General features: G+C 45.1%; 1 protein-coding gene across 1 annotated transcript; it reads right to left on the bottom strand.

Moving 5' to 3' along the window:
- Positions 1–7,373: 7,373 nt before the first annotated feature.
- On the bottom strand, positions 7,374–8,414 carry LOC110563049 (olfactory receptor 2H2). Its single transcript, XM_060368969.1, has one exon. It carries the CDS (start codon positions 8,339–8,341, stop codon positions 7,409–7,411), a length of 933 nt encoding a protein of 310 aa, XP_060224952.1. The 5' UTR covers positions 8,342–8,414; the 3' UTR covers positions 7,374–7,408.
- Between the last annotated feature and the right edge of the window lie 6,457 nt (positions 8,415–14,871).

The raw sequence follows: 14,871 nt of genomic DNA, 5'->3' as shown, positions 1-14,871 counted from the left end.
CCTGGCTCAGCCTTGTGAATCTTGGCATCACGGTTGTCTGCCTAGCCGACGACATGTCTTCTTCCAGCAGAGCCATGTGCACCCAGCATGCATGGAGCTAGCAGGTTCCCCCAGTTCATGTTTGCTGAGTCCTCCATGCCCTCTCCTCAACATTGCTTACCCCACGTGTTCCCTCTAATCTCTGCTCTCCTGTGAACCACCCTCAGCCTGTACTAACAACCATCCCTCAAAACAGCTGCGTCTTACATTTTCACTGTTATTCTTTTTCAGAACTAAGGGAAAAGAAACGGGGGCAGGTTGGAGACTGTTTCCAGAGGGTAGTGGGTGCACATCCTAACCAGATGAGGGCGTGGACAGATGGACTGATGGGGCGGGAGGCCGCGTCCCTTTCACACTGTGCTGTCTGTTGGGGAGGGATCTCCCTGAATCTCAATAAACCAGGGAACAGTGTGACTCAGCACCTCACCCTCTGCCCTGTGAACTGAGCAGGCTCCTGGCCAGGAAGGGAGAGCCCAGACTCTCAGGCTTGGAGTTAATGAAAAGGCTTTGAAGCGGAGAGGCACAGAGAGATGTGTGATTGATCCGTGCAGGGATTATCAGGGCAAAGCAGGACAAGACTGAGGCCCTGATTAGTGAGTGACATCAGTAGTCAGAAGTGTGGGCTCTGGAGTCAGACGCCATCGAGTCACATGCAGAAATGTCTCTTAATCTCTTTGCTCCACTTTTGTTATCTGGTAATAACAGTAATGACACATTTCTCCGTGGAGTGCATATAGAAACTAGACTAATTATGCATCCGAGTGCTGGGTCTGCCTGGGCCCTGGTAGCCTGTTACTGCAGCTTCCTGGGTTCCCTGACGGTGCGGGCATGCTCTGGGAGCCTGGGGCAGGTGGCTGAGCAGATGTGAGGAGTCTCCTCAGAAAGGAAGAATCACAAGCAAACAATGACTGCCAGCCTCTGAGCATCTTGGGAAGAAGTTCTGATCAAGTTTAATGTGTGAAAAGCCTTGAGGAGAAAAGCTGGAATTTAACTCTTAGTGTCCTTCTGGAGATAATTTTTTAAAGCTTTTTCATGTTGTACCGCCTCCCCCATCCAACCCTTCTCCCCCCCGCGCCCCCTTTTTCCTCTCTCTGCAGGAAAGCTACAGATGTTGAATGGGCCCTGTCATTTCACTGTCCTGTTTATGGCAGGTTTGAAAACAACCCATAGTGATTATCCACCTTGGACCAATTGGATTTAATTTGAGTTTTCTTTCTTCCTGCAGTGGAATATTCTCAGAGGAAGGAGAGGCCTGTGGAGTAGAGAAACCTGCAGTGTAGAAATTAACTGTTGGCCTCAGAAATAGACCAGCCCCAGGTGGACTAAAATTACCTGCCTCCCGAACCTGCATTCCATTTAGGTGGGATAGGGATTGTAAATCAAAGGTCAGAAGTTCTACTATAGCGAGGGGTGAGGCAGACTAAAGCAAGAGAGTGCAGGGACCCAGCCAGAAGCAGAGTTGACAGAAATGCTTGGGGGCACCTCCGGAAGCTTCTGTCCCTGAGCTCAGTGGCTTGACTGCACCTGTATCTTTGCCTCCTCTCTGTAGAGCACCTGCTGGCCCTCAGTGCCCTGCCACAAACCTGTGCTCTTTCTCATCTCTGCCCTGGCCCACATCGAGTTTTCTGTGAGCACTGCTGTTCTGTAATTCATTTAAGATAGTTTCACCCAGGCTAGCCTCACTATGTAGTTCATGATGCCTACTTGCTGAGGTGTTAGGAAGTGTTAGGATTACAGGTGTGTACTACCATGCCTGTTTTTGTTTGTTTGTTTTGTTGTTTGTTTATTTATTTATTTATTTATTTATTTATTTTAAGGAAGCCTTAGCCAGAGCGTGGTAGCTTGGTGTTTATAGCCCAGGCTGGTTTTGAATTCATGGTACTCTATTGTCTCAGTCTTCCATGTGTTGGGTTATGGGTGTTAAACATTGTGCCTGGCAACAATTTTATTTTATTCCTGAGAGAGAGTCTTATTATGTAGCTCTGCCTGGGTAGTCCAGGATGGAATGTGCAGAAGTCCTCATGCTGCCTTCCTAGGGATTACAGCCTTGAGCCACTGCTCCTAGCTCTGTCCGGAAGTGCTGACTAGACAAGTCAGTTACAGTGGCAGGATGTGCTTCTAGGAACTGGGAAAGAGAAGTGAGCAGGATGGCCTCCATGAGAGGAGGGACACAGTGTTATGGAATGGGGTTGTGTGCTCATTACCTGGCCGGGAACCTGCAACTGGGGCAGAGGAGTGCTGTCAGCAGTGGGGAGCAGGGACTCCAGATGACCCCGGCTGCTATGTAGCCTGGTGCCCACAACAGCTTAAACAACATCTTTGTTTCTACGGTCAGGCATTAAAGAACTACAATGAGGGGAATCCACAACTACCTGTAAGTTTGAATCCAGCCAGAGCCAAGCAATTAAGTCTTTGTAACCTCCACGGGTGGGTTTTGTTCTGGCCTAGCAGGCTCCTCGGCTAGGACGAACCCCTACACAGGGCTTTCCACGTGATCTCGTTCTTCTGAGGTAGTAAACCAGACGCCATGTAAGTCCTCAGAGGTTGAGGAGACAGCTGCATATACGTGTTTGTCAGGAAAGCCTTGGGAGCCACACAATGCTCTTCCTACGTTGTGTTAAATGGTTAGAACTGGACTGTTACTCCAGGAAGAACATGCAGAATGACTATACCATTGCAGTTGAATCAGGAAACGTTACCAAGGCTGTCTGTCTCCTGCAAAGGCAGTGCTCATAACTCACCGTCGTGATCACTGAGGTTTCTCTCCCCACCCCACTCCCATTCTTTTTGAGATAGGGCCCTGACCAGCCTGTAACACACTATGTAGACCAGGCTGACCTCAAACTCAGAACTCCACCTGCGTCTGCCTCTGGGTTGCTAGGACTGCAAGTGTGTACCATTGCACCAGCCTGGTCAAACCAGTCTTGTTCATCTGGTATTCAGTGTTTCACCTGGCCCTTGTTCGGGAGCCTTCAAAACCAGTTGACACCTGCCCTTTCTGCCTGTCTTGTTTGAAGATGGCTCTGCTAGTTTCATCTTCCTCTGACAATACTCAGTAACCTTAGGCTACCCAAGACTGGCAAATTTTGGCTTATTCACTAAGGCTGTTAGGACAGGGTATTCTTAACATCCTTTGTAGTCTTTAAACCAAAAAGCAGTCATAAAAGTGGGCTCCACGTCGGGCTGCCTCAAGCAGGTGATTAAAAAACCACGTTAGCAGCCATTGTAACTGCATTCACTTAGCAGCCATTGTGACTGCACTCACTTTTATAGCTCCCTAGAGCAAGAGGCAAAGCTAGACTGTGGTGTGGCGGTTCTCAACCTGTGGGTCGTGACCCCTTGGGGGGGGTGAACAACCCTTTCAAGGGATTGCAGCCTATCAGATATTCACAACTATCAGATATCTATCAGATATCTGCAACAGCAAAAGTACAGTTAATGAAGCAGCAACAAAATGACTTAATGGCTGGGAGTCACCGCAACATGAGGAATACTATGTTTAATAAATACTATGTGTAAGTATTAGGGAGGGTTCGAACTGCTGCTTTAGCGACTACAAACTGAAGGAAGGACGTTTCCCAGTACAGGGGCAGTTGCACAGGAATACAGGTATGGGCCTGGCAGGCTCTGGTGCAGCAAAACGGTGCATCTTCTGGTGTAGGGAAGAGGAAGGGGACAATTCTGTCACAGGTTCTCCAGCTGAGGTTCTGCAGGCAGGTAAGAGATTAATGTGGAGTTAGCATGGTTATGTGCACAGGCATTTACGAATACTAGTAATGAACACATGGAGGGTGGCGGGAACGGCCTTATACAGAAAGTTAGTCTACCCAAAGAAGAAGGGTTTCACTTCTGAGTAGCAGGTGCAGGGGAGATGTGTTACAGGAAGGAGAGCGGGGAAAGTTTGGTAAATACAGGCTGTGAATAAAAATTTGTTATGTAGATTTAAGTAAATGCCCTCCTGGAGGGTAAGAACGAGACCTTTTCAAATGTAAATTTACTTTAGGAAAGGAAAATTTGTTCCCTGCTGAGCAGCATTCCTTGAGGGGTTGATTTCCTGCAGCCTTTAGCTCCAAGTAATCCACTTGTTAAATAGGCCTGTGTTAGAGCTGTGTGTTGTGTAGGGTGTGGTGATGTGCCTTTAATCCCAGCATTCACACGTCAGAAGCGGGGGCCTCAGAATTTCAGGCCAGCCAGGTCTACACGATGAGACCTTGTCTCAAAAATAAATGCAAATATGAAAAATAAAACTGTGTGTTGAAGGATTAGTCTAGCACAGGCCTGGGGGTGTGGTTAGCAGCGTGAGACTTGGAAGGCGAGCTTTGCTGGAGGCTGAAACAATGCACAGATGCAGGCCCGAGCTTTTGCACTAATGTTTCAGACTTGTGTTCAGTACACACGTGGTGGAGACCCTAAGTACTGTAGGTTGGAAACTTAGGGGTTCTTGAAAAGCAGTCTGTCTAGTCACGCCTTCAGGATCCTTGGTTCCTTGCTTTGTCTTTCTGAGGCTCCCCATCCTGATGCCACACACTGAACATACCTGGTAAGAGACTTATTTGGGGGAAGGAAAAGGGAGAGGAGTTACGGCCTGAGTAGGCCTTGAGGGTAGAGAGAAAAAGAGACAGAGGGAGAGCATGGGAGAAGAGAAAGGAGCAGCGTACTCCCTCCACCTCCAGAGAAAGTCAGGGAGAGCAGGAAAGGGGAGAGAAACCGAGGCAGAGAGCGCCTGTGGCGGGCAGGGTACATCACCTGGCCTAGGTGATGTCAGGACCCTAAAGGCCCCTGAGGGCAGGCCCGTTGAATTGCCTGCACAACAACGTAACAAGGCCACAGTTTCTTCTCAGATAATGCCAACTCTCAAGTCAGCACATAATTTAAATTTTATTCTCTGCTTTGGGTCAAGTTTCAAGAAAAATGTCTGCCGTGTATTGGAGAAATCTGGGGTTTCTTGGTCCTGTAGATCAAAGAATTTAAAAGGGGACTCAGGAACACTTGGGGACAATTTTTGGAGTTGGGTTCAGGGAGAGAAAAGATAGGCAACCCCTAAATCTCAGCTGCTGGCAAGAGGAGAGAGCTGGCTAAGACAGGGAGTGTTAAGCTCCCTGAGTCTAGAAAGCATGGGCTCAGCGGTGGATGTCTGAGCAGCTGTGTGGGAGGTGTGTGCTGTGGATATGGCTCTTCAGAGAAAACAAAAAAACTGCCCAGAGTGTCAGGGCAAGCAGGTTTGGAAGAAGGCTGTTTTCCTGGAATTTAGAAAAGCAGGAAGGATTAGGGATGAGGGTGTCTACTCAGAGAGAAGGCATGTGTTGGTGTGCTGGAACTCAAGCATTTGGAAGCTTCTACCGGGAGGCAAGTCTCAGGGTGGACATGTGTAGTTCAGATTGGCTGGAGGAGAAATTGAGGCTTCTCACTTGGGCTAGGAAGGCTCCATATGAAGCCAGGACTAAGCGCTGGAGGACTGTGCCAGTCCTAGCAGATGACATTGAACTCTCAGTTTTTGCATCAGAAAGAGCTTCTTGCTAGGTGGTGGTGGCGGCATACACCTTTAATCTCAGGATTTGGGAGGCAGAGGCAGGCTAATCTCTGAAAATTCAAGGCCAGCCTGGTCTTCAGAGCAAGTTCCAGGACAGCCAAGGCTACACACAGAGATACCACGTCTCAAAACAACAACTACAGCTTCATAATACTACAAGAATGAGATGGATCAAAGGGTGTAAATTACCTCAAACAGTTCCTGGAACATCCTAAGTCATATATAAGTACATTGCATTAATTACAAAGGCTTCATAATGCTGCAAGGATGAAATGGGTCAAGGGTTTTAAAATACTTTAAACAGTACCCAGGGCACCACAAAACATAAGTATATCTCACTAACTATATCATTAATTACCCCCAGAAACCCTGGCGTGTGCTTCTGTTTAGGGAGGGGATTAGGTGACCTGGTATATCAATGCAGTTCCAGATCTGGCCAGTAGATGGCATAAAAACCGCAGTGCTGAAATTGTTCTTCCTACCTTTTTTATTTTTAATTTTTATTTATTTTTATTAATTACAGTTAACTCATTTTGTATCCAAGATGTAGCCTCCTCCCTTATTCCCTCCCAATTCCATCCTCCCTCATCTCCTGTCATGCTCCTCTCCAAGTCCACTGATAGGGGAGGTCTTCCTCTCCTTCTCTCTGACCCTAGCCTATCAGGTCTCAAGACTGGCTGCATTGTCTTCCTCTGTGGCCTGGCAAAGCCGCTCCCCTCTCAGGGGGAGGTCATCTAAGAGCCAGCCACTGAGTTCATCAAAGACAGTCCATGTTCCCCTGACTGGGAAACCCTCTTGGACACTGAGCTGCCATGGGCTACATCTGTGCAGGGGTTCTAGGTTATTACCATGAATGGTCCTGGGTTGGAGTATCAATCTCAGAAAAGACCCCTGGGCCGAGATTTTTTTGGGTCTGTTGTTCCTTGTGGAGCTCCTGTCCCCTCCAGGTCTTCTTATCTCCCCCTTCTTTCCCTGTACTCTGTCTAAAGTTTGGCTCTGAGTCTCAGCATCTGCTTTGATACCCTTCTGGGTAGAGTCAGAAGCCCTCTTCCTACCTTAAAGAGAAGCCATTCCTGTTTGTGAGCTGGCTGTCTGGCATTGGTAAAGATAACGCTAGGACTGCATTTCAGCCTGCTCCCCCATGGCTTTGCTCTGGTATCAAGCTAAGGGTACTAGGCATTTTATTATGGTATGGGACCAGCAGCATGCATGCTTTTGGGAATGGTCTGACTGGAAGTCTTGGGGCCTAGATTTTAGGCAAACATCCTAACATTGTTTTTGGTTGAGTTTCTGAACTAAGTTTTAGTTTTGTTTCAACTCTTGCTGATTTTGGGAGGGATAAAACAGGAAGAGAACATAAAGGAATTACAAAGAAACTCGGAGGAGATGCAGCAAAAATATGGTGGAAAACAAATGCAAAAAAAAAAAAATAGTGGTAAGGGCAAGAGTGTTGGCTCAGCATTAAGAGCATTTGTGTTCTTTCAAAGGACCAGAGTTCAAATTAGGCACCCATGTTGGGTAACTTGTTTCCTCAGACATCCACACACACACACTCACACCCCGAAAGACATTACATTAAAATAAAATCTTAAAAAAAAATAGTGACACACTGGGAAGGGAATTAGAAACAAAGTCCATGAGATGAGGACAGTGGTGAAGTGATAGATTACATTAAATTTATGTGGCAAAGTTTCACACAAATATATTCCTTTAGTGAATACCCTTTTGTCTTATATTCTGTCATCCACAACAGTGGCAGGATAGGTCTGGAGAGGGTGGGGAGGAAAATTTAAACCTTTTGATAAAGCCATGTAGAATCTATTCAGCATGCCGAGAGTGTCAGCTGGGCTCCACTTCCTTCCCCAGCAGCCTCCAGAAGGCCCTCTTTACCTCCTTGTTCCTCAGGGTGTATATGAGGGGGTTGAGTGCAGGAGTGCCCACTGCATAGAAGAGACCAAAGAACTTGCCCCTCTCTTGGGCATAGGGGTTTTTGGGCTGCAGATAGACAGCAATGACTGAGCTGTAGAAGAGGGTGACCACAATGAGGTGAGAGGAGCAGGTCCCAAAAGCTTTCCTGCGCCCCTTGGCAGAGCTTATCCTCAGCACTGCCCTGGCAATGGCACCATAAGAGACAAGGATGAGGCTCAGAGGCACAACCAAGATGAAGACACTGGCAACAGCCATTTGTATCTCATTGTAGGTGGTGTCCCCACATGATAATCGAATCAAAGCAGGGACCTCACACACAAAGTCATCAACCTGATGGTGGGGACAGAAGGGCAGGCGAAGAGTGGATGGTGTCTGAACCACTGACTCTAGCAGGCCAACAATCCAGGCCACGGCTGCCAGCTGCCTGCACAGGCGAGGGTGGATGATGGTGGCATAGTGCAGGGGCTGGCAGACAGCCACATAGCGGTCAAAGGCCATCACTGTCAGCAGGATGCACTCGGTGGTTCCCAAGGACAGGAAGATGAAGAGCTGGACAGAGCATCCCAGGAAGCTGATGGTCTTTGTGGGACCCCAGAGGTTGACCAGCATCTGGGGGACACAGGTTGTGGTGAAGCAGAGGTCCAGGAAGGAGAGGTTAGAGAGGAAGAAGTACATGGGAGAGCGGAGCCTGGGGTCCAGTGTGGACAGCAGGAGGATGAGTGTGTTTCCTAGGAGGGTGAGGAGGTAGGAACACAGGACAACCACAAAGAGAATCTTTTCCAGGTGTGGGTGTTCAGAGAAGCCCAGCAGGAGGAAGCCCACTGGGGTGCTCTGGTTGACCATGTCTTCTGTGTCTGCTTGGAGGGATGAGGCTGTCACATTAGAGTGATACACAGGGCCTGGTGAAGACAGACCCTGTGTACTTGCCAGGACAGGGAAGGTTGTCTGATGTTTCTCAGGCTTCCTATTCCAGGCCCATCTCCTAACAACTCTTCTTCCACTGTTCCACCAGGTCAAATAGTGTCTGGTAGCTGAGAGGAAACCAGATATGTGGTGGTGAACAGGTGGACCCTCACACTGGCTCCCAGGGTAAAGGAGGCTGATGTCAAATAGCTAAATGTCCTTTGCTTCCTTGGTGCACAGTTTTTAGTGTGTTTCCGTAGTGGCAACCAATTCATCCATGTATCAACTACTATTCTTGTTAACTTTCTGTTTCTAACTTGGTCATTTTCTTGTCAATTCACTCTCTTCTTTTCTCTGCCTTCTCAAGATCTTTATATATTTCTGCTACCCTAATGACTTTGCTTTTTTTCTCTACTTTGAGCTGTTCTGTTTGCCATTGTTTCTCCTAGTTTGGTCTTCCTGACTTGTTTTTGTTTTTTTTTAAAGACAGGATTTATCTCTGTAGCTGTGGCTGTCCTGGAACTCAGAGATCTGCCTGCCTCTTCATTCTGAGTGTTGAGATTAAAGGCATGTGTGATTAAAGGGCTGCTGTCCTGAAAATGGTCTGTACATTTATCTTTTTCTTAAGCTTTAAGATGTCGCTATTGGGCTATGAGCCAGGACAGGGGTTGGTCAGCTGAAGGGGTCAGTGAAAGTCTGGTAATCATTCTCTCCTTTTTCAGTTTACGCTGGATAGACAGTTATATGGACATCTGGTTTCTATAGTATCCTTGCAATGATCTTACTAGTTTTATCAATGATTGAACTGTCTCAGGGTAAATAATACATTTCAGGTCACCTAGTCAACAGATATCAGAACCAAGATTCTAGAGGACATTCCTGAGCCTGGTGTTCGGAGAAATGCAGAAAGGGGAACTGTGGCTCACTGTGCTTTTCTCCTGTTCGTATCCTGATGGAATGAAACCACATGATCACCTGACTCAATATGGGTGATAAAATTCATCTTGATTTGAGTCAGGCATGGTTGCACATGCCTTTCATGCTACATCCCAGGAAGCAGAGGAAAGGAGATTGGTGAGTTTGAGGCGAGTGTGGACCACAGAGTGATAACCTTATGTCAAAAGAAAAACAGGAGCTGAAGAGTTAGCTTTGCAGTTAAAAGTGCTTGAGGCTCCTACGAAGGCCAGAGTTTGGTTCCCAACATTCACTACAGACAGTTCATAACTGCCTATGGATTCAACTCCATGGAATCCAGTGCCCATTTGTGGCCTCTGCAAGCACTGACACACACACACACACACACACAGAAATCTCTCTTTTAAGTAACCTCCAACAGCAGTGCAAAGGGTTCGTTAGCCCCCGGAATGGGACTTGGTTGTCGAGTACACATCTGATAGTTCACAAACGAGAAACGTTTTACTTACCTTCAGCCAGAGAATATCCTCTTTGGCCAGCAATAGCCTATCACCAAACTCTCAACAGGTGCTTCATGCCCAGATGGACATCAAGAGGAAAACTGGGTAAAGATTACTCATCTGTGAATGGTGGCAAGGTCTCTAGAGTTACTCAGAATTATTAATGCTTTGTACCAGGCACTTTTCTAAGTACATGTATGTGCAGTGAGTTAAGAGCTATCTCAGAAAACCCTTATAATTAAACTCTCAGGTTTTGTGAGAGTTAGCTAGAATCCTCTTTGTCAGGAAGGTTAAACTGTGCAAATGGAGCCAATACTACAGACAGAAGCTCTGCATCCTCCTTACAATTATCACTCACAACTCTACATCTCTGCACCTTCTTGACATGACAAGTTGAAGCACAAAAGTTTAAATCAATAAACTAGGGGAATATATTTGTAAGCAATCAGAATTGTGTTAACAACCACAACAAAAGACAGTGATTTTTTCTATAGCACAGATGAGGTCAAGAGAGGGCAATGACATCTCTACCACAAGGATAAAAAAAAAAATCTTTCCCCTCAGTGTGTGGAGAAGTTAGCATCTGTTAGTGGTCCTGGCGGTGGAAAGCCTGACATGGTATTTGGTGAAGAGATGATTCCCAGAACTCCTGTCCTATATAGAAACAACACATGACTTTAGCTGACACCCAGGGGTTCCACAGCCCATAGACAATTAATTAGCCAGTAATTACGCTAGAGAGGGCATGGGACTCTGGAGGAAACTTGCCAGCAACAGTCCCCACTGGAGTAGGTCAATAGTTCACGTACTTCCTCTCTCTCAATAGAATAGTATTTGGAACAGCCAGTATCACATCTGTTCCCTCTACCCACTGTCCAGACATTCCTCTTAATTCTTTTGTTTGTCCATTAACATTTTGTTATACCATTAACACTTCTCAAATTCTTCTCTTTCTGCCCAATTCCTCTGAAATATTTTATACAGTAATAATACAGGACAGTCAAAGCCTGGGTTTGTAGAAGGCTTAGGATATTTGTTTACCCTTCACTAAAGTAAATGAAGCATCATAATGGGAACATCCACGAACCCAGTTTAGTGAAGGTGGATGTAGCCAGGACATGGTTCTACCTGGACCTCATTTTTGAACTTTGAATGTGTAACTTGAATACGTATATTTGGTAGTTACTAGCATTCCACCATGGTTCTTTGGTATATGTAGTCGAACTTCTGGCTACTTTATTGGGTTCTTTTTCCTACATCCCTATATCCATCCCTATCCCTTCTATCGCCCCAACACTAGGTAGGAGAGAAAGAAAGTTAGAGGGGGAAATGGGAATTGATATAGTTAGACTACTTCCTTCTGACCGGGGGCATCAAGTTTCCAGGGGAAATTCTGCTCTCTGTCATCAGGATATCTCCAACCAGCAAGCAGCGATCCAGCAACCAACACCAGCAGGAACCAGCAGCAGGAGCAGCAGCCGCCACACTTCTCTGCGATCTGGCATTTGTATACCCTTTGAAGATTCCCCAGAATTTCAAACATAAATTATTTTCAGCGGGCAAGAGCATGTCCCTGCCAGAATAGGAGACAAATCAGAGTCAGTTGCTGTAGGCAATATGAAGCAACTCCATATCTCATACCTGGAATTATAACAAAAGCATACATAACAGTTCTGATTCAAGACAGGGTTTCTCTGTGTCAGGGACTCACTTTGTAGACCAGGCTGGCCTTGAACCACCTGTCCCTGATTCTTGAGTGCTACGATTAAAGGAATCTGCCACCACACCCAGCCTATTTCTGTGTTTTTAAAGAAACAAAAATTCTCACTACAGGTATGGTGAGTGACAGTTGTAGCAGTGGTAAAAACCCAAGTCTACAGTCTCTCCACACAGGCAAAATAGTGTTATAATCCAAGAGCGTACAATTCTGAGAAGAATGCAAAGGATGGTTGACCTCCTTACTTTAGCCATGTAATTAACTATTCAAATCATCCCCAAACCCAGATGTATCTTAGAGATGATGGAATCCCATAAAGGAAACCTGGGGACAGCTCTAACCAGTGGTGACGCTGGTTTTCATGGGTCTGGGTTTGCATTACTTTCTTTCTGCAGTACAGTGTTACATGTGCTCAATAGGCTCTTTTTTTTAGGGATTTTTCTTTTATTTATTTATTTATTTATTTATTTATTTATTATTAATTACACTTTATTCACTTTGTATCCCCCCATAAGCCCCTCCCTCCTCCCCTCCCGATCCTACCCTCCTTCCCTCAGTAGGCTCTTTTCAAATGCTATCACGAAGAAGGACTAGACTCAGCATAGATTTACAGGTGTGGATGTAAGTTTATACCACAGTTGTCCTTCAGGTCAGAACTCTTCCATAACTGTTCCAACAGGACATAGACAGGTGTCTTTTCAGGCAAACAAGCCCGAGATAGAGTATGTATTGGTTTTTGTACGTTAACTTGGCCTCAGTCTGTCATTTTGTACGTCCTTCTCCCTCCACACCACCTTTCTTCCCTCCCTGGTTTGTACAGACAGGGTCTCCTTATGTATCCGAGGATGGCCTGAAAGTTTCAAGTCTTTCTAATGCTGGTACCAAAGGTGTGCGCAGCATGTTTGTCTGTAGCGTAACTGTGGCCAGTTCTAAACTATTAGTGTGGTGGGGCACATCCTCAACCCAGGAGGCAGAGGCAGGTGGATCTTTGTGAGTTCAAGATCAGCCTGGTCTACACAGGAGGTTCCAGAACAGGCATGGCTACATAGTAGACCTCATCCCCTAAACCCAACCAATCAAACTACATAAATAAACCTATTGATAGGATATGTTGCAACCACATAGAATTGGAAATGCACAGTTATACACTGCTGTCAATGCATAATATAATATTTTATCATCAAGAAGTAATGGCTATAAGTAGCCACAAAACATAAATAAAACTATAACAACTTGGAAATGATGAGTTTAAATATTTATTATCTTTGTTTTGATACGATTTATTTCAATATGAATTTGTATAACTTAACTTTTTAATGCCGTGTGGACAGATTTGTTATAATTCTATTTTAAATCATTAAATGGGCTTTTAAATTTATGTATGGATGTGTGTGTTGTGCAGGGGGGTGCCCACAGAGGCCAGAAAGGGGTGCATAATCTCCTGGGGCTGTAGTTACAGGTGGTTGTGAGCTGCCTGATGTGTGTGCTGGGAACAACTTGAGTCCTCTGGAAGGGCGGTGAGTACTTTCAACTGCTGAGCCATTTCCCCAGACTCAACTCTTTCCCTCTTCTAGGAAAGAGGGATGATTGAGGTGGTCTCTGGTTAAAGGGCATGGGGAATGAGCATAAGTGAGGGCCAAAAAAGGAAGTTATAACCATGTAAACATGACAAGATTTATATGAAAAAGAATATTAGTTGTAGGTTAATAGTGGCCATGTGTGAAGGGAAAAATTGGGCAAACTTGTAAACTTGGCTATGATCACTTTCTCATGGTATCTTGAATACACTTTTAGAATATGAAAAAGCTAACATTTGCTAATCTAAGTAGTGTCTGAAATAGTTAAAGAAAGTTATAGAAATATGTTTAGAAGTCCTGATGAGGGTTCACATGAAATGTCCAGGTTCAGGGCATTGGATGCTTTCTTCTGGCCTCTGAGCACTCCCGCACACACTTGATACACATATACGCACGCAAGGATTCACACATACACATAAAATAAAATTCAAAATGTTAAAAATGCAAAGCCACATAAAATATCATTTTCTAGAGATTATCCACACACATGTACGCACGTGCGCGCGCGCACACACACACACACACACACACACACACACACACACACACACCTATATGACAAGAACCTGACACATGAAACCAGTAGCAAAATTCCAAAATTTTCAGGAACTCATTTTCAATGGTTCAATAATCAAAACAGTTTAAAAGCCACAGAAAGATTAGCCCCTTGATGTTAGAAAGACGTTTCAGTTTATCTACTGATTCAGCATAGTTTTAAATACAAGTAGCAAAAATCATTACCTAAATTTGATTTTAAATACACACTACCTAAAATTCAAACTATTGCTAAAAGTATAGACTTAGAACATTTTATTGCAACTTCTATTTTTAAGGTGAAATTAGAACCAATACCCCAAGACCAATTTTAATGTCTCATTGTTAAACAGCCGATTAATAGCTTTCAGAACATTTTCTTCAGGGTGTATAACATCTTCAAATTTTATACAGAGTGCTTTGTACCAGGATCTTCACTTGTTTGTAAAATTTGCCACACGGAATATTTTCACAGGAGTTTGAAAGTATTTGCCACTACTGACAGTTGAGTTTAACAGCTGTTTTACAGAATTCTAGAAAACTTAGCCATCAGCTTCGTTGAGCCTGTCTTGATTAAGCAGCATCAGCAGGAGGGTGAATGTACTGGGGGCATTAGTATAGCATTTAGTCCAGAAAGTGGGAATAAAACCGTAAGACCTAGGGCTGCTTGCTTTTTAGAAGTTGTTAGAGGCCTGGAGTCTGGACCATGGCACGACATCCCTGCAAAGTAAGGGCATATTCTTGTGTTCACATTTACCACCACTGGTAGCAAACTACAAATGCTTTTGACCACAGGGGAGGCAAATTTCAGTGATGAACTTTCTTCACAGAGCCACTTACTGGTGACTGGCTAGACCACAGCCCGGGAAAGGGCTGTTCTGCTAGTGCACTGCACACGACTCTAGAGTGGAACATCAACGGCGGGAAGTTCTTAGTCTCCAGAGTTGTCCTAGAGTTGCAAGAAAAAAAATATTCATTAGGAAATGTTCTAGCCTGTTACTCAATTGGAGACTAGATCCTTGTTAGAGAAAAGCTCCTAGCCTGGGTATCGAATGTCTTTGAGGCTAGAAATGCTGACCATTGATGGAGTCTGTCAAAGCAACTGCATGATTAAGCTGTGTGGTTACAACACCCTTTACTATAGCCCTACAGCTTGATGTGACATCAGCAGGACTGAGGTTGGCAACACTCGTAAATAGGTACTTCAGATTGTCGCTGTTGCCTTAG

This window comes from Meriones unguiculatus, chromosome 16 (assembly GCF_030254825.1).
Source record: "Meriones unguiculatus strain TT.TT164.6M chromosome 16, Bangor_MerUng_6.1, whole genome shotgun sequence".
NCBI lineage: Eukaryota > Metazoa > Chordata > Mammalia > Rodentia > Muridae > Meriones > Meriones unguiculatus.
The sequence above is the reverse complement of the archived record's forward strand: the minus strand, read 5'-3'. Positions and strand labels throughout refer to the sequence as shown.

Coding starts and splice junctions, on each gene's coding strand:
- LOC110563049 (XM_060368969.1), bottom strand. CDS start 8,341: ATGGTCAACCAGAGCACCCCAGTGGGCTTCCTCCTGCTGGGCTTCTCT.